Here is a 24,081-nt window from a genome sequence, read left to right as displayed (position 1 = left end):
TGTCTTCTTCTAACTTATCTTCTGTTTCTCAAGTCTGTTATTTGCTTAAATCCATAGCTTAAATTTCTTCCATCACTCCCATGATCCCCAAATAAAATTCAAATTCTTTAGCAAGATTTTAAGATACTTCATGTACAGATTTTGCCTCTCATTAATGTTTCCCCACTATTCCACCCCCTGTGAAGGATTTCTTCACTTCAAACAACTTGCAGTTCCTTAAAATGGCATGGTTCTCTAATGTCTTTTCTGTGGACCTTTCTTCTGCCAAAAATTATCCCTTCTCCAGCTAACTTACATGTGCTTTTCAGGACTTGGTTTAAAGAAGTGTCCCCTTCTTAGCACAAATGCTCTTCTTGCCAAGAAGCCAAAATTCAATGTCTGTGTCTTTGGACAAATAATGAATAAGTAGTGAAGTTTAAGAAATAATTATAATAGAAAAGTAGCATATAACTACCTTGAAAAATATACCTTCAAGTATTTCACAAGTGGCTTTAAATAGATTTTTATATGAGAACTTTTCAAAATAAAATACTCAGGAATATTTTCAAAACCAATTTAAATGTTAATTCTTATGCCTTTCCAAATTAATCAATATATAAGTTCTATTTTTTTAAGTTCATTATCTGTCTGGAAAATTTCCCAGTCTTATGCTACACATTTCTGCTCAGTGTCAAATAGTCTAACAACTGTCTACAAAAGGCTATTTAGGAAATTAACTCAATTATATATATTAATATATAGTATATTATATATATATATATAGTATATATTAATGGAAGAGGACAAAGATACAATAAGGAAAATCTTCCAATCACACTCTCCTAAAAAAATACTGTACATATTTGTGAACTGATTTGTATTTCTCTTTATCTTTAATCTTTCCTTGCACTCTAGCTGAGATGCCCATAGATACAACTTAGTCACAAACTGGAAATAGGGAAGTCGAAATAAAATGCATGTAAGCCTGTAAAGTAAAAGCTGAAAAATTTCAACCATTTACCTCTATTAAACAGTTTAAGGAGGAAGTCATGTGCCAACTTACTCTATACAATATGTAAGAAATGCTCCCGACAACTATTAGCAGGAAGTTCATTCAGTACAATATAAAAAAGGAGATATAAAAGTTATATGCAACAATTACATATGCTAAATTTAAAACACAGTGAAATTTCGTTATCAGCCCCATTTTAAATCTCAGATCATTTCAAATACATACCTTCTTTGTTAATTGCTTCAATCTTGGCAGGGTAATAGCGACAGTCTGTCCAGCGAGCCAGAACTTCTTCTCCAGCTTTAAAATCCTATTTTAAACAACTTTTAAGATCAATTCCATGTATAATAAATAAACATTTCCTTAACAAAAATAGGCATTTGTACAATTTAACACAATCCTTTTAAAACATGTCATTACATATCTAGCAAAAGTAGCAAATGGAAAAAGATTGCTACTTACAAAGAAATCTTCCTCATCTTTTAGACCTTCTTTTCTTAGTGCAGGTCTTTCAAGGGGCCTCAACCTATTGCTATCCCAGTAAATCCATTCATCATAACGGTGACTCCAACGTTCAAAATGGACTAACATCTTGCCCTCCTCATAGTCAATTTTCTCAATTCGTGATGGATACCTCAAAAATAAAAATGTTTTATATAAAGAGGAAATCCTTATATCTGTTGATATAAAGTACTAAATAGATTTCATTGAACTATTGCTAATCATTAAAATCATGAGCAATGAACAAAACAGTATATATGTGCATATTTTTAAACTATCAACTCCCAAAAGTTTGCATTATCATTGATGTCTTATTTTTAAATGATTGCTCTTAAGATCTGAGAAAATAAACGCTTTAATACACTCCAAGTAGAAATATAAATTACTGCACTGTTTTGGTAACTAATGTGTCAATATACAGCCTTAAACATATTCCTACTGTTTTGACCCAATAATTCCAATTCTAGAACTACATACACAAAGTCTGATTTGTAATAATAAAGAATGTAGAATCCATCTAAAAATAAAGTTAGAAAAACTGAAGACTCTCTATGTTATGCAAACAATAGCATTTCTATAGAAGAGTATTAGCATTTAAATGTGTTTACACATTTGAGCATGTATAATGTTAAAAAATGTATACATAAGAAGTACACAGAATTATAAATATGTAAATTATGATAAAAAAGATACAAATACACCAACATATATTTGATCCAGTATTCTGAGTATCAGTGATGAAAGGGAAAAACTCACTAAAACCTCAAGTATAAAATATAAAAGTAATAAGGAAATCATTCTGTCTTCATGTGTGATGATTCTCCTATGAGTAATTCCAAATAGAAAATTAGTTCACTTAAAACTTTTTATAAGGAAAATTTCCTCACCATTCCTAACGTACTATATTCAAACACAAAGAGAAGACTCATTCTTTAAACAAATATGATTAGATCACATTAAGAACTCAATAGCAGCACATGGGAGATGACTCAGCCACAACAGTTAATTTAGTATTTTTCTATTTTTCGGCAAATTTAGAATCTTTGCTTTCCTTGTTGAAAAGTATCTTTATAAATAAAGCACAATAGCAACTGTATAACTTTGAAATTCCTACCTGTTTTATAGATCAATCAAGTTACACAAGGCCTTTTACATATCTCAATGGCCTGAATCTGTCACTGATATATCTTCTTAGTTCTTTAACTAAGAAGCTAACCCCATTTTTGTCTCATGATACAGAGTTATCTGTAATTTCCTCAAACACAGCATGCTTGATCAAACCATTTGTGCTTTTGTATATTCTATTCTTGCTGCCCAGCCCTAAATTGCTCTTCCCTCCTTTGTCTACTCATTGTTCATGACTTGTTTAACATGTGGCTACATGTGTGAAAGCCTTCCCTAACTGCCTTTCCCCTGATGCTCTTACAGCACTAATTAGGTTATCATCATCGCTGTATGGGCTCCCAAGCTGGTACTGGAGAGTTTGTATCAATAGAGACATAGAAATGTGTGGCACAAAAGAAAAAAAAAGGTAACAAGGACAAATAAGGAAGGGAAATACTGGATTTAAACAAGTTAAGCTTTTCTTTACTGAAAGACTTCTTGATGCTGTCAACAGTATGGAGATAAAGCATTCAATGTTACTGAAGTTAGGAAAATATGTAGATGATTTTACCATGAACTGTTTATTAACATTTCTGGGAATAGTATATAGCTAAGGAACATGATGCTAGAACATTCCTCCAGCCTGGGACTTTGGGCATAACTGAGTCATGTTCATCTCTATAGCCCCCAGCAGCTAGCACGTGATATGACTCCCAACAGCCACCCAGAGTGCTTCACAGGAATAAGAAGTGACACTGAAGATGATGATCTGCATGTTTCCTAATAACTATGAATTCTGTTGACTCAATTATAACCTGAAGTTAGGTCTTAGTCTTTTTTGCAAAGTGGGTGTGGATGAGGGAACAGTATGTTACAGGAAAGCATAAAGAGAAGAAAATTTAGGAGAATCACACACTTCCTGAGACAGACATGCCTACTGAGCACACTTACAGTCAATGCTAATAATGTCTTCTTCTTACAGTGTTCCTCTTGTTTTGTTTTTGACGCTCTGATTTTTAAAACATAAAAACTGTCAATGGCATTTAGAGAAGCGTAAAATAAGGTTATCCTTTATTTTCAACATTCAGTAGTCACTGAAGTACTATGAACAAATTTTGTATAAATTATAAAAACTATAAATTTCTCTCAAAACAAACACTTCTAATTTTACATTCTTAAGTCATCATAACATCTGTTAAATTTTGAATAAAATAAACAAGAGGTTTATTTTCTACATTCCTTCAAATTCTAGATGTGTGCTAACTCAATTTAAAACATTTCTCAAAGTGAGAACAGTCTATAGTAACAAAGCTAATTCAATCTCTATTTTGTTTGTTTTTTGCTGTCACTGGGACTTGAACTCAGGGCTTCAAGCTCACAAGCGCTCTAACAAATGAGCCACAATCCAAGCACTTTTTGCTTTAATTATTTTTCAGATAGTGTCTCATGCTTTTTATCAAGGCTCCCTTAACTGTTCTTTGAGATAAGGTCTCACTACCTTTTTGCCTGGAGTGGCCTGGAACTGTGATCCTCCTAACTCTACCTCCCAAGTAGCTGGGATTACAGGCATAAACCATCAGCTCATAGCTCTATTTTCATAACATGGTTCAGTTCAATAGTAAGTGAGAATCTAAGTGAGTTTAAATAATGTAAATCTAGATTGCATTTTTAAGTAACTTGTGGTTTTCCTAAAATATTTCAAATTCTGTTGGCTGAAAGGATGCCTAAAGCAATACCCAGATTAAAATTACATTTTGAAGAACCTCTTCAGGATAAGTTATATCATGCTGTAATCTCTACATAAATACCTTTGGAATGGTATGTATACTTAAGATGAAAACTAAGAATTTAATAAGTAATGCAAATGCCCAGGATGACAATCTGTTGGACAAAGTTTACTAATAAAATTTTTACTTTTTTTTTTTTTTTGAGACAAAGACTCACAATGAAGCTCAGTCTGACCTTGAGTTCTCTATCTTCATCCCTCAGTCTCTGGAGTGCTAGGATTACAGGAATGCTGTACATGTCCAGTTTGAAATTTTGAATATTAAAGATGTCACAAATATTACCATTATCAAGAATGTACAAAATTCTCTGTACTTAATCAACGTATATTTTAATATCTAGTAAGACAAAGGCACTTCTAGGTACTGTTGATGGAGGAAAAGAAACACAACTTCTACCATCAATGTACTTAGCTTAGAGTCAGATAAGAAGAGAGAAATAGAGTATTTACTGCCATGTATCTGTTCTTTACACGTACCCACTTACTTGATCTTCATTATCCAATGAATAAATAAAATAAGTTTCCATTTACAGATGAAAACTAGACAAAGAATATACATGGTGTGATATTATTCAAAGCAGAGACTAACTAGCACAAAAGCCTATACTCCATGCTAATAGAAGAAATGGGACAAGGCCTATGTCTAAGTGATGATATCATACATGATAAAAGTGGTGAATATGAAAATTCACATAACAAGTTTTAACAGTTCAGAGAACACTGGACAGTCCACTGAAGTTCTTAGAGGACATTACCCATGTTGGACTTGGTGGGGGTTTTCAAGGATTTAGATTAAAACAGAGTACAAAGGTAAACCAAACAGAGAACATAATTAATTTACTCAATGTTTGTTTACTTAAAACCATTATGTGACTCCGAGTTAGAGAGCAGCCACTGAGGATTCGGAGACAAGCAGGATGTGATATCTGTCCTCACGAACCTCAGGTTCAGAGATTGGAAGGATTCTTAAAAGAAACAGATTCCCTTCGGTTAAGCTACGTGATAAATAATAAGATAGATAAAGGAGAACAGTAAGATATCAGAGCAGACTCGTTAGCTTGTTTCAAACTTGAAGGGTTTTGAAATAGCAAATTAATGAAATGATCCTTTATTCTATAGATCAGTTTATATATTAGAGAGAAAAGTATAAAAGAGCTTTGCAACACATGTAAAATGCACCAAATGGTAATTTAACATATAGTTTTATACAGTGAAATGACTTCCCTGTTCTAGCAGATGGCCCATGGTAATAATGTTTTGATACACACCATGAAAGAAAAATATTGCTGAACAAATGTATTCACAAATGACTCTCTGTCTTGAGCTATTATAATAATATTTTGATGAACTATTCATGCTTTACTGTAAATATGAAAGGAACGTAAGTTTTTTTTACTAATTTTGGAAGGTATAGTGTTAATGTTTTTGTTGTTTTTTTAAAAAGACTGAATCATAGAGCTGTTAAAGTAAAGAATAGTGATTAAGCTCAGCCCCAGACATTTATGAATGATTTGTGAAAATTTTAAGTGAAAGAATGGTGGTTCATAGTTTAAATTCTCAGATAAGATGCCAAAACAATGATCAGGAGCATTAATAAGAGAAAATAACCACAGTTACCACCTCTTAAAGTTCAACAGAAAGAGTTGGAGAGAAGGTAACCTCAATAAAAGTATGATTTCTCAATGCTAAAATTCTATATAGAACTCTTTTCTCCCTCATCTGTCACTTCAAAATACCATAGGATTTCCAATATCTGCCTTTCCTCTTATAATCCCAGTGATACTTAAGTAGAAAGTAAGTGATGGCCTGCGATGCTCAGGGTCTACTTCACTCTCATAAGCCTTTTACACTTGAATCCTGGAGAACAGTTTACTTTCAGAAAACTCAAGAAAAATAATTTACTCTAAAATGAGTTCTAGCTTTCCTGGTTTAATGGAAATGAAAATCATATCAAAATACAGAAAAGACTTAATTTTTGCAAAATTTAATTATCCCTTTTTGAATGAGTGTGTGATCTTTTCTGAATCCAAGTTCTCTAATGGTCAAGTTAAATTGTGAACACAATTACAAGTACAGTAAAGCTACAACCAAGAGTAAAACTCATTTTTACCTCCTCTGAACTCTTACAGAATTGTACTGCCTTATCTGACATACTGTCATTTTAACATTGACTGGTGCCTCCACCTGTATAAAATTGTTTAAGAGTAGTTATATCTGTAAATTCTGGATTAAACCCATAATTCAGTATGAACCAGATACTGACCAGAGGTTAAATAACAATGGAATGTATCATATTAGTTTCCCATGATAGTATCAACTCTTGAGTGTTACAAAATATAAGGAGGATGTGAGAAACCTAAAATGGGAGTTGCCATTACTGATGAACCCCTGTACTGGCTCACATTGTTCACTGTTTTATATAAGCAGGTCTTGACTCATCCAATAGGTCTGAATACTGTGAATTCCCTGAGGCTATATGCAAAATTCTTCTAGCCTGGTGTAGACAGGTTTGAGTATTTAGAGATGGGAATTCCCAGGTTTAATCATATTTTTAAAGGGGACCATGAACAAACTACTTCTGGGAGGCAAAATCATCTGTTACTTCTCAAACCAGCAGTGCTCTATTATCCGTGGGTAAAGGAGGAAAGGAATAGTGGGCATGTAGCTATGCCAGAAATATTATCTGATATATTAATTTTTTTTAAAAAATCACTTTGTATCCAATGTAGTAACAGTAAAACAATTAAACATTTTAATTTAAGGAATTCTTTCTGACTTGTCATCTAGTTTGATATATCCAGATTTTATCTACATTGATAAAAGAAGTCAACCACAGTAAAATGACAAGGAAAATTCCCTGGTACACTTAAGATCTAAAATCAACTGCTTTAAAACAAAGAAGAGTTGATTACTACCTATTAATAGGTTATAACCCACTGAACAAGACCAGAATATGCTATCAAATGTCCTAAAGAATATTAGATTTCACTAAAGGATTTGGGTAGTGAATTAACTGAATGATTTTAATAAACAGTCTACCAACCAAAATTATGAAAGTATTTTATATTGCCTCGATTTATGTATTTTATTTTCTTATTTATATTGGTTAAGATAATCAAAATTTATGTAAATTTAGAAATCAACAGTTTCTCATTTAACTTCATTTAATCAGTAAAGAAAAGGGATCAAATAACACACTAGCAAGCTATATTATACTAGCATGAGGAAGACTATTCTAAAGGAATGTTCTCCTGGATAAGGTAGTTTTATGTTTTAAAGGATGGCAACTTTTGAAATATGACTTCAACACAATCTAAATGTTAGCAGAATCCTAAGGAATGAAGATTAATGATTCAAAATAGTTTTGTGGCTAAGAACTTCATTTATAACATGATGTTCATCAAAATAACTAAAAAATATTAGAAGAGCTAGAAATAAGAGGGTTAAGAACTGCCTTACATATGATTGTCAGGAGGAAGATTATTTGCCAAACAAGAATTAAGGTAAAATGTAATCCAAAACAAATACAATATTCTTGTAGCCTAGTAACTCTTTAATATTTTTAGCTTCCTGCAAGCACTTTAAATGCACATCGCATTAAATAGTTTTCCTCGGCAATTCACCCAGTGATTAGACCTCCAATGAAAGTGTTATGGAATATTATCTACCTGCATTTTAAAATTCAGTGCTTTCAGACACGGCATGTAAGTTGTTTCACACTTTAAGAACAACACTGAAAACAAAACCTTTCTGATTACATCAAACCTGGTATTGTAAAATGATATAAAAATACAAAATAATCTAGAACTTTAATGAGTTAAACTCCTATCTTCTCCCACACTGAGTGCCCAATCTCATTACATTACTTCTCAGAACTTCCAGACCCAGACACACCATGACACAGCAGCCAGTTCAATCTGCTTCTTTCTTTTGTGTTCATCACTGTCTCCCACCCGAAGAATTCATTACCATCAAGAATTCTTCTCTACCTCTACTGCAACACACTCTCCCTTTCACAAGTATTGGACTCAGAATTGATGTACTTAGATGATTTTTTTTTTCGGGCTTCTACAACAAAACTTCTTGTTATTTAATTATGCCAGTAAGACAAAATTCTAGCAAACTGAGTGGAGTTGCCTAGTTCTACTTGGTATTTAATTGTTAAAATTTTCTCCTATAGTCATATTTGTTTATATGGTTATTGATTTAAGTTTTAAGAATTTGTATTGGTTTCTCTTCCACTTGACTCTACCTTCTTAAAATTACTGTTCATGTTACTACTGAATAATGTTAATGTTTATTACATTACAAACATTATTACAAAGTGGCAGAAACCATGCTATATTCTCATGTACCATTTTGCTAAACCCTCAAGCTTCAGTGTGCAAGACATCATTGTTGTTCCTTTCCTTTTTTTAGTGGTATTAAGGTTTGAACTCAGGGCTTTGCACTTGCTAGGCAAGCTATCTAACACTTGAGCCTTGCCTCCAGCCCTTTTTTGCTGGAGATAGTGTCTCACTTTTTTTCCTGGGCTGGCCTGAAATGGTGATCCTCCCAATCTCAGCTTCCCACATAGCTTGGGATGACAGGCACACATCACCACACCCAGCTTTTTCTATTAACATAGGATCTCACTTAACATTTTGCCCAGGTTGGCCTCAAACTGCAATCCTCCCCATCTGAGCCTCCCAAGTAGGCAAGATTACAGGTATAAGCCACCGGCACCTGGCCACCTGGCTCCTCCTCTTTATTTTTAAAATAGGGGTCTCGCTATGTAGTCCAGGTTTGCCTTGACCTTGACTCAGACTCCCATGTGCTGTGATGCTGGCATTACAGCATGCACCACCACACCTGGCTGTTCTCATTTTTTAAGGGGAGTTCATAGAGGCTCAGAAAGGTTCCATAATTTGCTCAAGTAAAAGAAATAATAAATGATGGATCTCTAAACTCAGGTTTTTCAGTCCATAAAAATTATACGTTTAACCATTATATATTCTACATCATGCACCTGATGATGTTCAACTCTTGTCACTTACTGTGGTATTTCAAACCTAGCAGTTTCTTGGGTATTGGGGGGGGGGAGCGGGAGGGGGTGGAGTGGGTGGTAAGGGAGGGGGTGGGGCAGGGGGGAGAAATGAACCAAGCCTTGTATGCACATATGAATAATAAAAGGAAAAAAAAAAAAGATGATATTAAAAAAAAAAAAAAAAACCTAGCAGTTTCTTACCAAAAGGTACAGAAAACAGATTAAAAATAATATGAAAATTGAATTGCTTTATCTGTTTTTCTTGAAAATTTAATGTACTACTTTTTATATAAGCAACATGCAAAAGCTGTTTGTTATTAGCCCAGAGTATAGAAAACTGCTTTTATTATATTGTATAAAATACCCATATGAATCCATATGAATAAAAAGACTAAGCAAAGAAAAAAGGCTGTTCTTTTTCACCACCAAAATTTCTCAAAACAAAAAGGGCATTGCATCTCTGCCTAAGAATGAAATATCACATTATTAAAATGAAATACTTGGAGAAAAGTGGCTTAACTTTCATCATGTTTAAAATTTTTATAAAGTTTTAAATTAAGAAAAAATCGAGAATATGATTTGTTATAGAACTAAGGAAACACTAATGACTTTAAAAACGAAATTAAATTTGCTAATCTAGGTTGATAACTATCATCTTAAACTCAACCCATAAGCCAAAACTCACTTGCAATAACTTTTTACAATGGTAACCAGATATTTCAAGAGCTCTAAAATGTGCATGTTCATTCTTTACCTACCCACAAAACTCAATAAACTTTGTGGGATACCTTGCATGTGTATGTCGTTTCATGTAAATAACTTATACTTAAGTACCTCAGCTAATCAGAATGTAATATATATTTTGGTTTTTTTTTTGAAACACGATCTCTCTTTGTAGCCAGACTGGTCTATAACTCTCCATCATCCTGCCTCAGCTTCCTGAGTGCTGAGATTATAGGCATGTACTCATGCCTGGCTGGAAACAATTTTTACTGAAGATGATGTTTGCTTTTTTTGTTGGTTTATTTGTTGATGAATAAATAGATGTTTAAGACACTCTGAATAATAGCTTTATTCTTCCTTAAACTTTACTGCAAAAATTCTCTCAAAGTTAATTAACCAGAATTACTAACATAGCACAATATTTGTATATCAAATTTGAATTTAATAAAAATACATGACTAACGATCTATGGTATGTGGTGGTCAACAGTTCTTCAATACATAAAGTTACAGTAAAAATAGTGAAAACTAGGAATTTTATGAAGAATAACATAACTAAGCTGCTTTTCAATATTCTGTTAATTTCTTTTAAAAAACTGTACTACTGATATTGGAAACATAAAATTAAAACTAGCATTTTCTCCCTCCACTTAAAAAATTATTTAAAACCAAAACTGAAAACCCAGAAACACTGGCAAAATCCAGTTCTGTCCACTCAGCAAACTAGAACTGCAATATATTCATTTTAGTAGTGTTACCTACCACAACAGATAAACAGCTTTAATCAACCCCCTTGAAAAAAAAATAAACCACTATCTCATGTGATGTAACAAGTGTGAAAGTTACAAAATACAGTGATGACAAACAGCAGGAATGATGTAAGGGATAGGGAGATGGATGCAAATGATATGTGATGACTTCAATTCAACCAAATGTCAGATAGGGAAATAAAAGCATCTTTTCTCTGGTCCAGTCCATGTCATTAAATGAATATGCACACAAAGGATGGCATAATAAGACTGAGATTCCAGGACTTTATATACTTTATATACTTTCACAAGTTTGGAGATCTGATTCTAAGGGAAGCACAGGAGTAAGGTCTGTACAACAAATGAACTTAAAATTTACCTGCCTTGCTCAAAGTCTCTAATTCCAAGGAGCAAGAGCAACAGGCTTGTTGGATGTTTAGGGCCCTTTTAAATGCCAGACATATACATACCACTAGATTAAGTCAGGAATTATGATGACCTGTGAACACTGAGCCCATTCACTAACTGAATCTCAAGTTTCAGGGAATCAGTATGTCGGGCAAAAAGTTACATGAGAGCCAAAAGAATCTATGATCCAAATACTTCAAATCTCTATTATCTTTGTTTCCAGCACAATCACCTTTTTCTGCTTTTCTCAGCTCAATTTTCTCTTGTAACTGATTAGTTTTGAACAAAGTACTGACTTTTCCACCTCTACCTTACTTCTGCCTCAGGTTTGTGTTATTTACCTGTCTAAAAGTGAGATAAAAATATGTTACCCAGAATAGGTGAAAGTAGAGAAAAGAAATTTGAGTATATCATTCAAAAAGACCTGAACAATTATTTGCAATGGAATGGTCCCATTGGAAGGACTGTAAAGCAGAGAAGTGCCCTTCCACAGTCATACAGCTCATGGTAAATAGTGCTTACAACACTTATTTTCTGGTTTCCAATTAAATTTACTTTTTCTAATATTCCAAGAAAACTAGGATAAGCAAAAAAAAAAAAAAAAAAGGCTTATAGGTGAGAAAAGTTCTATTAAAAAATAAATCAACATAATCAAAGAAAGAACACATGAAATCAAGAAGTAACGCTATCAGACCATGTACACTGCCCAGTTTCTAATCTTACCTGTCACTCTTCTTTAAGGGGGAGGGGGTTATTTTCAGCATCATTAAAAGGAATTTATGTGCCTTTACTTAGTGGAAATTTTAAATATTAAAGAATTAAAACACTGTACACTGGTGCAGACCTGCCTGGTGATTAAACTGAAAGGTTTACTGTACATTTTATATACACATATGAAAATGGCATAATGAAATCCACTAAAAACTGTTATGAGACTGACGCGCTGCCTACTGCGCTAAGGAGGCAACCCACTAAAAACTGTTAAAAAGGAGGTAGAGGAGTTAAGAAAGAGTAATACAGATGAGGTGAATTTGATCAAAGTACATTACATGCATGTACCTCTTTGTACAATTTATGCTAATACAATTTTTAAAAGATTCAAAAGTTTTGACTTTCTGATTGTAATGAACCTAAAAATCTTATTGACTTCAATTTAAATTGTCTGGAAAAAGGGTTTTACCTATAGAACATGGACAAGTTTTTGTGAATTTAGGAACCTATATGTATAATTCAATTATTTTGATATATACCTATACGTTTTTCCTGAGTCTACTGCTGAAATTAGTTTTTCAAAGGCAATTAATGATTCAAAATAATAATAATTACCTTTAAAATATATACAAAATTTCCATTTTTCTTCCCATATATAAAAACAAAAAATTAACTCATATTAGCAAAAGAATTACAACTTAAAAAGTATTCATAAAATCTCAATTTCAAAAGTATTTACCTAATGTTCTTATTTCAATTTAATCTAATATAATTTAAATATGGTTTCATTTTAAAAATTCTATCCATATACTTCAATTAATGTTTTTCTTTGAAGAACTAAATCCAATTAGAAAAAAAGTGTTTTTTATTCAGAAAATATATATTATTTTTTAATTAGAAGATATTTGTTGCTATGATCTTAACTTCCCACACTATTAAAATTCTGTGCATGAACATCTTAAAAACTCACATTTGTAAATGTTCCATACAGTTCAAAAACCTCCAAATGTGTGGAAACAGCATTTGCCAATTCAAATTTATACTGTTCTATCAAACTCTGATACTTGGAGACATCTCCACATTTTTTAATCTTTCATTTTTCTTTTCTTTAGATCTAGAAGAGAATTAAATAGAAATATTCCAAAAAAGAGTCAGAAGAGCATAACTCATCTGAATGTTTTAAATTGAGTCTATATTTAGAATTTCTTTTAAGATGATACCAGAGTATATTACTTGATGTGTTTTGTTTTCATAGCTAAATCACTTATTATAGAGTAACTATTTTAATTCTAATCAAAAGACAGATGTTAAATCAATAGCCAATACCAGCCTAATTTTACCACTTATTACCAAACAATATTCATAATGGTTAGACATGTTAATGTTTGCAAGGGTGTTCCATAAGCTATAAAACTCTTATGGATATAAGAGGATTTGATTATCCCTGGAAAAGACTGTCTATAGCGTGCTACAATGACAGATTTTTTTCAAGCTATCATTCCTGGTCACTTATGTGAACACTGAAGCTCCATTTAAAAGTTTAAACACTTAAGTCTTCACATTCCCAGAGATATATTTTACAACTCTCCTTCTTCCCTCACATTTATGCCAATACTTTGTTTCAATTTGCTGATTTCAAAGCAAGTTTAAACATGAAAGTTTAAATACACAAGTCTATCCAATCCTTAAAACCAATCTGTAGATAAAAGCCAGTAATACTGCTTCCATTTTACTGATAAATAATCCAGGGCTTACCCATATTACACGATTAATAACTGTCTGAATTTAATCCCATCCATTTACAGTGTCACCAATATAACTCTACTCTGAAACTTCTCTTTCCCTACGTGTATTCCTGAATCAAAATACCTGTATAATCTTCATTCTTATGTTACTGCCTAAGAGAGACTGTAAACCTCAATGTCAACTTTTGGATGGACAGAGGTTATGGTGGAAAATATGATGGAAATGAGACAAAAAGTGACTGATTCTGTTAGCTGAAGTAGCTTGTCAAAGTTTTTATGCAGATTATTGAGGAAGAAGGTGTAGAAAATGTGTTAAGTAAGACTACAGAACATTAAAAAATTACAACAGCCCACATTACTCAGTAGGAGCTAGGTTTAGTCAATGTAGAAGAGATTTAAGTATCAAAAAGCAAATACTAAAGTGGCAGCGTAACTTCAGTTTATTTATGTCCGCTAAATTTAATTTATTCTTTTATTTCTGGGCACATACCCAATTTTTCCTTTTTTATGTATTTAAATCCTCTTACATATAGAACAAGTTAATTAGGATTTTGCGTATTCCACTATTACCATTTTCCTTTGTGATTTTTAATTTTTTTTTTTTTAGTACTGGGAATTGAACCCAGGACCTTGCATATGCAAGCAAGTGCTCCACCACTGAGCTATTGCCCCAGCCCTTTTTTATTTTATTTTGAAGCAGGGTCTCACTAAGCTGCCAGGCTGGCCAGGAGCTAGTAATCCTCTTGCCTCAACCTCCCAAAACTGGGATGACAGGCATGTGGCACATACGTGGTTTTCATTTTCTTTAAAAGGAAATGTATCAGCATGTGATAAATTAATTCCTCAATAACAGATGCACTATTTAGCATAACTGTCTCAGGAACAGAGAAGATAAGATTTGCAATCCTGCTCAACTCTACCTGCCTGTAATAGTATACAGCATACTTACATCAAAAATGACTTAATTTTTAAGTCATTTTAATTACTTAATTTTAATGACTTAATTTTAATTTTGAATAAACTCAGAAAATGAAGCATTCAATATGGATGCAAAAAAGCAGAATATGAAAGAAAGGAGGGAAGATGGAAGGTGGAAGGGAATTATTTTAGTACATTTGCAGTATTAACTATTCTGGTCCTCATGAAAATGTCAAAGTTTCTGTTTCTCAATAATCAAATAATCTTATATTTTTACCTGATACTAAAGAAAGAGTTTTCAGAATTCATATGTAATGTAGAAAGATCTTTTAAAATGGAATGATATGAAGAATAAAATTTATTACCTCATTTAGAATAAAACCTATCAAGAATACTAATTCTCACAGAACTTTGTGCCACATATAAAATTAATCTCAGCAATTTAATAGTTATTCTGTGATAAGCCATTTAATACTAAATTTAAGACTAATACAAATCTAACTAGTTGTTGATACTACTGGCGTTGAAAAAGAAAAATGAACAGTAGGAAAATTATTTATTTTAATTACCTGTAATATGCATGTGTGATATTTGAAATTTTTTCTTAATTAAAAAGCCAGCTTTATATAAATAAGCTCATAAAAACCAACTCAATGACAAGTTTCTGTGATGACCATGTGATTACTCTGGCTAATGTACACTGAAAGAGACAATTATTAAGCATGGTATCAGCCTATCTAGTAAGCACTTAGGAATTTCTTGGTGCGAAGCTACAACTTTGATTTGTTCTTTGAAATTCCAAATACTCTATCTACAAGCACAGTACACTAAAAGTACGTTTTTATAACTTTTTTCTTTTAACTACGAGATCATAAATTTAACAGCATGGCATTAGCATCTTACCACCAAAAGTTAAGTTTCTCACCAATACCAAAGTTATGCTACCATGTCTGTAAACTACCATGAAAACTACAGAACGTGCTTCTCTAAAAACAGATAGTAGTTCAGTCACAGTCTTGTCTAATGAGAAGCCAAAGAGAATATATGAAAATAAGCTAACTGGCAATTCACAAATCAATAACTTTAAGAACAATAATAACTGGATTAGCATTAAAACAGAAGTACTCTTTCTATACTCTTGAATCACACATAGATGCAGTGGGGTGTCTTCATAGTGAAAAGCTTCTCTTGGCCAAATGAGAACCAAGAGAGCCAACTGCTGCATAACCTGACATCTGGGAGCACTTCACCACCACCATCTCCCTACCATCCAGTGCATTTGGCAATATCTGGAAGCAATTTTATCATCAGTACTAGGCGGGCTAAAGTCAAATATCATGACTAAACAAGATTTCTCTGTCTGCCATCCAATTCAGGAAGCTTACTTACTGTAAATCAATCAAATCAAATCTACAAAATGCCCACTGTTTTTAATGGAGCTATAGTGAAAGAAAATGTCAAAGCATCTGGTAAATAAAGTCCTGGAGTTGTTAAGCCACTAGATCCCCTCCCCCAAATCCATAGGCTTCAGCAGGAGCAAAGGCAGCATTGCTCCCAGAGAGGAAACACTCTAATGCCTTTCAGGTTAGGGTCTGAGAATGGCAATGAGAGGACATGTGCCAAGGGAGTAGAACTAGGGCTAGCTAGTCTAAATGAGGAATTTGTTCCCTAGGGGAATTGTCAATTCCCAGTGAACCTGTACATTGCTTCTCTTCTCTCCTTTCTAGACGGTGGGCCAGTTGATCACCTTTTCCTATGGCACCATACAAGGGGAATGTTGCAAGTGTTCACACTGACCACATATCACATATGGCCAGACAAGGGGAATAGGCAGAGTTCTGAGAGAACTGCCCATCTAGTACTGGAGACCTTCAAGACCTGCCTTAGGGTTCTGACCTTAGGGAAGGAGGAGGTTAGGTGTGATTAGGGGTGGGACAGCCAGTAGTAGAGATATTCCTGAAAGTGTACACTGTGGATAAAATATTATGTTAACCATCAATATACGCTATAGTTTGAAAGACTTGCTCTGGCAAAGAGCAAGAAACTAGACAAATTAAACTGTATTCAAAGCTTAGGAAGCTGATTATCTGCATTAACTCCCTCTCCACTTCCACAATATAGCTCATGTTAAATATACAAGGGAACCAATATTCTCTACACACTTCTAATTGTAGAAAATTATTTTCAGGTCTCAAATATCTAAACATTAAATAACCCTATCTTTAAACACTAAACCTGAAAAGCCTAAAATCTAAACAATAATGTACATGTGTATTCAAAATGCAAATATACTCATGTTTCTGCTACTATCAGTAGAATGAATGGCAATTAATTGACATATGTAAAGTTACAGATACTGTGCTTTAGGGCAAAATTCTATATTTTCCATACCATTTTTGTAAGTAGTCCAGTGCCTCCAAACGAGCACCAATCTCAAAAGTGATTCCAGGACGATTGGGGGGCTTTTTACTCATCTTGAGATCTTATTCTTCAAGATTCTCTTTTGACTACCTCAAGAGGAAAAAAGAAAGTTAGCTTCCAATGCATAAAATGCATAGGGAATATAGTGTAATGGAACAGGCAAAATTTACATTAAATAATTTTTAAAACAATATATGAGAAGTCAAAATACCTGCCATTTTTTAAAACAAATTTTAATGATAACTATCAATATCTTTAGGTAAAATAATGTGCAACTTGCAGCCAATCTAGACTAAAAAATCAAGAAAAAGGATATAGAAAAGATAACTAGCTAAAAAGAGTAAATAGATGGGCCATAAAACTTACTAAGAGCTAAAATGCTTTAAATGTTAACATGAAAATGCCCAAGAAAAGTTGCAGATGCTTTTGTATCTTTTAAAAATTAAGACAGCTGAGTGTTCAGGAATATGACCACTAAAACCCATAAGAGAACTTAATCACATTTTTTGTTACATTTCAAGAAATATTTTAATGCTTCATAATACAAAACCCTATTATATAAGACATTAGAGACACCAAAAGAAGGAAGAAAGAGCAGCCATTCTCTTCTGCCAGGGAAGAGTCTCATAATTCCTCTTGTGATTAGAACGTCTCATTACCTATGATCCCTCACCTTGGCAGTTAGTGATTCAATAATTGTAACACACAGTTGCAAAGGAAATGTTTCTTACACTTCACATTTAATAAGCAATGATGATATGGATTGTCTTAAATACAGTACCTACATTGACAATGAAGTGGCGGTAATGTTTTAAAAAATTGCAAAGTAGGACCTATTTCTAAGTCATTCACTTATAAATTATTTACTATTCTTTTGGCCATATATCTTGCTTAGAGTGGCCCCCTTCCCACTAACAAGTATTTGAGGAATATGAGTGTATTTTCTAATGCATACACAGACTAATAGAAATAAACGTGGCATGCAGTCTAATCAAAATATAACTGGCAATCAGGAATATAAAGCTATTCTTATTGGAGGAGAGATCCCTAAAACATGTTTTGGTATTTAAGATTAGTATCAACTATGCTCCAAGTTTAAAAGCAACACACACACAAACACACATGTGCACTGTGGTTTGTTTGTTTTTTTATAATGGTTTGATCACAACTTAAATCAGACAAATCATAATAGCAAACAAAATTCCAACTGCTTCTTCCTTTCTCTTGGAAACAATATGATAGGTAGGAGGGAAAGAACAGCATCCACACTAGCTATGAAAATATGTGCAATCAAACTTCAAAACTCATGGCTTGAGGGATATGGGGAGAGCTACTCCTGGCATGGTATCAGCAAATATTAGTGGATTAAAAAGTTAACAGGAATCTTGGCCAGAGTGTATTTGGTGTAAAGGGAACAAACGTATGGATATTTTTAACAGAAATCTTGTTAAGTGTGCAACACATAAGGCAATTACTTAAATGTGTGGAAATCGAATCAGAATTTCTTCTGTTGTTCACAGGAAGAGGTCAGTATGGGGATAGCTCTCCAGTTACATTAACATTTTCTAAAATCAAATTTAAGAATCTCTAATAAGTACAATCTCCAAGTGACACTTAGGGAGAAGGCATCGAAAAGGCAAGATTTCCTTTTTCTTGGGGGGAGAAGGAAGGATTTGAAATAAGTTTTGCCAAGTAGGCCAATCTATTGCAAGGAAAAAACTTGAAGCAAAATAAGAGACAAGGTGGCAAAGAGTACCAAGGAATAAAAATAGGACGCAAAGGTGGTGGCGGGGGGTTGAGAGGAAGAATGCCCCTAAAAAATCAGGATGCTGTAAGTTGTGAGAGATGACAAGTGGGAGGGAACAGAAAATTAGTAAGGCACAGACGCGAAAAAAGTGAAGCAATGGTCAGGGAATAACAGTCAGGCCAAAAAAAGGTCGGGGATAAGGAGGGACGAGAGGGGGTGGCCAGAGACCTGCAGAAGAGACTCCAACTGAGCTGGCCCGCCGCCCGCAGAGTCTGCAGGTTTGACAGCCGCCGGGCCCTTGGCAGGGGGGACGGAAGAGAGGGGAGCGGGAGCGGCGGCGCCCAGACAATAGGCCGGCGAGTGGCGGGGAGGGGGGCGGGCGGGGAGCGGGCTGGAGAGCTACACCAGCGCGGGGGCGTCCCGGGCGGCTCGGCGGGGGCCAGGCAGCCTACAGGCCCTGCCGCCGCCTCTTACCGACTCGGCCTCCTCTCCGCACAGCAGCCGGGCCGTCCGGGGCTGAGCCGGGGCACCAGCAGGGCGGCCAGCCCTGGCCTCCGCCTCCGCCTCCACCCAGGCAATGCCGGGGAGGGAGCAGGAGCGGAGCGAGCTGGGGCCGCAGCGCCGGGTCGGCCCTAAATTGCGCGGGAGGGAGCTGGGTCCGAGCTCTCAAACCCGCTCGGGGTCCTCTGCCATCGCCTCTGCCTCCTCAGCCGCCGCCACTACCGCCGCCGGTCAGCCCTTGATGCGACGCCCGGCCCGGCGACGTCAGCCGCCCGCGACGCGCCGGAAGCCGGCCTGGCAGGGTCACGTGACTCGCGAAGGTTTGGCTCGGGCTGCGCAACTGATTGGAGGGCTGCCCTGGAAGGCGGGGCTTTGCGCCAGTTGGCTGAGGGCTAGAGGGAGGGGCTAGGGATCGCTAGGGGAAGAATAAGGACCGTCAGCTTACTTTGGCAGTTGCGAAGTGTTTGACTTTTGAACGATGAGGTTGAAGGCCATTGATTATTATTGTTGAATACGTGCTAAGCCGTTCCCCAAAACCCATCTCCCCAGGACCCTGGGCAAACTTTTCTAAATGCACTACACATTTTCTTGGATGTCCATACTGTTCCAAATTAAGAGCAGCGCAGTAGCTGCTGTTACATCTCTTGGATGGATGTTTATGGCAAACACTCTACCATAAATATATCACATGACAATCACAATGCACAACGGCACTGCTCTCTACAGTTTAGGAAATCTTTACAATCCAAAATATTGTAAATATCACTAACGTGTGTGTGTGTGAACAGATGCGGAGCCTATTGACTACCTTGAAACGACTTCCGCAAGAGACTCCACAACTAATGACAGCAGAACTACTTTTATAGCGTAACTAACATGTCCCAAAGTCTACCAAGAGATAGCGTCACTGCCATGGGGAGAACCTACAAGTGATAACAATCAGAATAATAGTAAGATGAAACATCTATTTTTTGTTTCTTTACACGGTACCTCTCTGGCTCCCAAGTTTTTAAGTGTATCATTGCATACTTATATTTATCTCGCTTCATAGTGTGGAGTTAAAATAGCAAAGTAGCTCTCTTCAAGCTTCAATTACAGTGGGATTTGGTAAATTAAGCAACCATATTCATAGTCATCCTTTTATTCATAAGACTTTCATTCAGCACCTACCACGTTGCTAATAGCTACTGAGCTACACTGAGCATAGTGATACATAGAAAAGATATAAATAAGGCAGTCTCTAGCTGATGTTTGTCTTCTTGTTTTTGGTTGCCCGACATCTGTACTACTTTTGATGCTTGAGAAACTTCTGCAATGGTTGACAGTAATTCAGTGCACCAAGTATTTCTAGAATCTTTCTTTGGGCACAAGTGGAGTATAGTTTCCACCGTCTGTAGTATTATGTGTGTCATTCGATTTGCTGTAAAATGAAAATAGAAGTGAATTTCATCATACTCATCTGGTAATGTAAGAAGTCAGTTCACCAAACTCTCGGTGCTTTGCACTGTGAATAGCAATGCTTGACATAATAGCTACTCTAAACCCATAAATCCTGGATTATGATGATCCAGGTACCATTGATCATCCATAACTAATATGCACTTAAGGAAAAAATAAGTACTTATTGTTTAAAATATTTATTTATTGGGAATTATTTGTTAAACAGCATAATCTTACCCAAACTAACTGATCCACCCTGTTACCAATCTTGGAGACAGAGCCATCCTATCACTAAATAAGATGAAATTATCAGAAACTCATGTTCTAAGTCTTCCTCCAAGATAATGTGCCAAATTCAGCAATGCTAATTAAACTTAATACTGAGGACTCTGTATCCAAAATTGCTAATGATGTTCAAAGTAAGGAAAATTCTCTCCAATATCAGTGGTAATACCAGCATCAAGTTTCTGACTTTCAACCTAGAGCTAAATCTTACTGAAGCCTAGCAGAACTCCTATTTACTCATAATTTTTGTTAAAAAATAATTGCATACCATGAAATTTTGAGGATGTTTGTAATTTCATAAAACATAAATACACAGGTTATATCTATTGTGCACTATCTGTAGAGAATCTTACATAAATAAATGGCTTGACTGGATGGTGTAGGCAAGTGGTTCTCCATGGTGTTAATGCCATCCCCTAAAGCACATGTTGGAAATGGGGAGTGTGTACCATTTTTTGTTATATTATTACAGTAGGACACTATTACTGTTTAGTGAGGAGAGACCAGGGCTGCTAGACATCCTGAAATGCACAGTGCAATCCCATACTTTGAAGATTTGTCACAGATCATGTACAACTTTTGAATGTGTCTCCAAACATTCATATAGATGAAAACCCTGTTTATAATTATCTACCCAAGAACCGAGTTTCACATGTAAGCCCAAATATTTTTGCAAGGTTTTAATGTATATTCAATTTTTCAAAAATGAAGTAACCATGTAATATAAGGGAAGAGCATTCTTTCTTCTGAACATTGCCAAGAGTTGATCCTATCTTAAAAGATCATGTCATCAATAGCTAAGCTACTCAGAGTATCTAAGGCACTTCTCAGATGCACTCATATGGGCCATCCTACTACTTCATTATATCTCTTGGTGAGTCATAGTTGAACATTATATAGTGAAAATATTTTATTATACATTATTTCCATTACATTTGTACTTTATATTATCATTATGTCATATTGATATTTTAAAAATGTGTGTAGTTTGTTTTCTATGAATTTGATTTCAGGAAAGTGGACAAGATGTTACATAATGTTTACTCTGAAAAAAGAGCATTAGGACTGATAAAACTAAGAAAAACATAATGCAGGCTCTCATTCCTTCTTTTACTACAGTCAGAGTTCAGGATCCTGGCTGGGGTACAGGGTCAAGAGAGACTAGGATGACTCCCCAGCTATGGAGCAGAGGTATGTATGGCTGTGTCCGCTCTTCTGTTTTTCACCCAATACACCCTCTCCAGATGGCTGATGCTAGCCATCAGTCACTCCATCTCCAAATATAGAAAGAAAGAACTTACAGCTGTGTTTGAGCAGAACCAAACAAGTCGTGGGCAAATTATCTTGAGACAACAGTTGTTAGGCAGAAATCACTGATCTAAATTTCCTCCAACATTAAAAATGTGAATATGAAACCATAATACTTCCTGGAGTATCTGACAATTGTACACCGATTTTAGAGAGAAACGTGGCACTACTAGACACCAGTTATTCCTTGATTACATATAAAACACAAGAAAGGTATTTTGTGTGTTTAGTTAGTATTTGTAACCAGCATGAATAAAGATAATCAAAGCAATTCTATTTTTCCAATCATGCTTAATATTCTGAAAAATAATAACCTATCAGAAAAGTAGAGAGGAGTTGTCATCAGTGTTCCTGAGAGCAGGAGCCATACTTGAGCTATCTTCATATCTCAAATAGCACCACGCCTTATCTATTCCAGGCAGATTCCCTTACAACAGACACAAATACATAAAAAGTACCTGATGGTTTCCAGCCTATTTGGAAAATGGAAGCTGCAGCAATTAAGGTCTATTCCATGGTTTACTCTAAACTCTGCAGAGATGGTCACTACTTTCCTATTTATTTCCACTTACTACAGATGAGTGGAAAAGGTGGTTCAATTGTGTGAGACAACATATGCTGAACCTATTTTGAGCCTTCCAGTATTGTAACACTGTGACCAGTTGGAAGTTCTCAAGGTTTTTCTCTTAATAGATGAGTTTAGTAGAAGCCTAAACTGCTACAATAAACACCTCTGGCAAATCTCCCCACTCCATGTGTTTGAAAATGGCACTCATGTCAATTACTTCACCTGCAAAAAGCTTACTTATCTTGTCTCTTTGTCACCACAGCCCTTTAGCAACTTATTACAAGTGACAGAAGTGTTCCAGAATGAATCACTGATAGTTGGAGCTCCAGGCCAGGAATGAATTGATGGGCATCATCTTTCCCAATGTTCATACAGCATTCTGTTCACATTGCTAATGCATTCCCCACTGTTATAGTAATGGGGAAAAGGTTTATAGCAAGCCACTTTCTTAGAATAAACCAATCCTAAGGATGACAGGATGTTTCAGGTGACTTTATAATATGTATGTGTAATGTAAGTACATATTTACTGCAAGTTCATGTGCTACTCAGAAGCCACCTGGGATTCTGAGATTTCAAAGACTTTTAGAGTTGGCAAAAATGATTTTGAGACATCACACTTACTAAAGATCATACCATACATATGTTTGTTTAAGCAAATGCTCAAGAGAGACAAAGAATTCCTTTTTGTGCGGATTTCCCTGAAGAAAGGGAGGGACCATAAAAACTATCACCCAACCCTGGAATCTTTCAAGAGTGGAAAGAAGTTCTACTAATAGTTATACCAGAACAGGTGGAACATTGGGCAGTCCCAGACCAACAGAGAGATATGCTCATGCTACATAAAGTGGGAAGACATAATAGTGAGAAACAAGGTAAGGATTTCTGAAACACGAACAGTCTCTTGAGTCCTCAAAGGATTTTCCCTTTGAAATACCAACAAAGGATAAACTCTTTACTTGTTATTGCTATGCTGACACTTTATGCCTCCTGTGATTTTTGTTGTTCACATGTCTCACTTTTGCTCAAAAAACCTGCACTTTTCATATCATGTGTAGTACTTACCTGTGCTGTTTGTTAAAATACAAGTCCAAGGTTCTATTTTGTACCTTGGTTTTTGGGGGCAGCATTTTAACAAGCCATCTTAAATA

General features: G+C 35.1%; 1 protein-coding gene across 16 annotated transcripts in view; it reads right to left on the bottom strand.

Moving 5' to 3' along the window:
* Positions 1 to 19,593, bottom strand: part of Phf20l1 (PHD finger protein 20 like 1) — a 71,795-nt gene extending 52,202 nt beyond the window's left edge. For 3 of the 16 annotated variants that reach the window (XM_074069251.1, XM_074069253.1, XM_020180491.2), the window contains exons 1-4: positions 19,058 to 19,244; positions 17,053 to 17,168; positions 1,454 to 1,625; positions 1,217 to 1,301 (exon numbers count right to left, since the gene is read on the bottom strand). In XM_074069251.1, coding sequence (XP_073925352.1) covers positions 1,217 to 1,301; positions 1,454 to 1,625; positions 17,053 to 17,135 — 340 coding nt within the window. In that variant the 5' untranslated portion in view covers positions 17,136 to 17,168; positions 19,058 to 19,244. Of the gene's footprint in view, positions 1 to 1,216; positions 1,302 to 1,453; positions 1,626 to 12,968; positions 13,113 to 17,052; positions 17,173 to 19,057; positions 19,247 to 19,303 lie in introns of those variants that run through there. The other 13 variants (XM_074069247.1, XM_074069252.1, XM_020180490.2 and 10 more) reach the window with 9 other exon arrangements.
* Positions 19,594 to 24,081: the final 4,488 nt, after the last annotated feature.

Source organism: Castor canadensis, chromosome 3 (assembly GCF_047511655.1).
Source record: "Castor canadensis chromosome 3, mCasCan1.hap1v2, whole genome shotgun sequence".
Taxonomy (NCBI): domain Eukaryota; kingdom Metazoa; phylum Chordata; class Mammalia; order Rodentia; family Castoridae; genus Castor; species Castor canadensis.
This window is presented reverse-complemented; position numbering and strand designations above follow the sequence as displayed.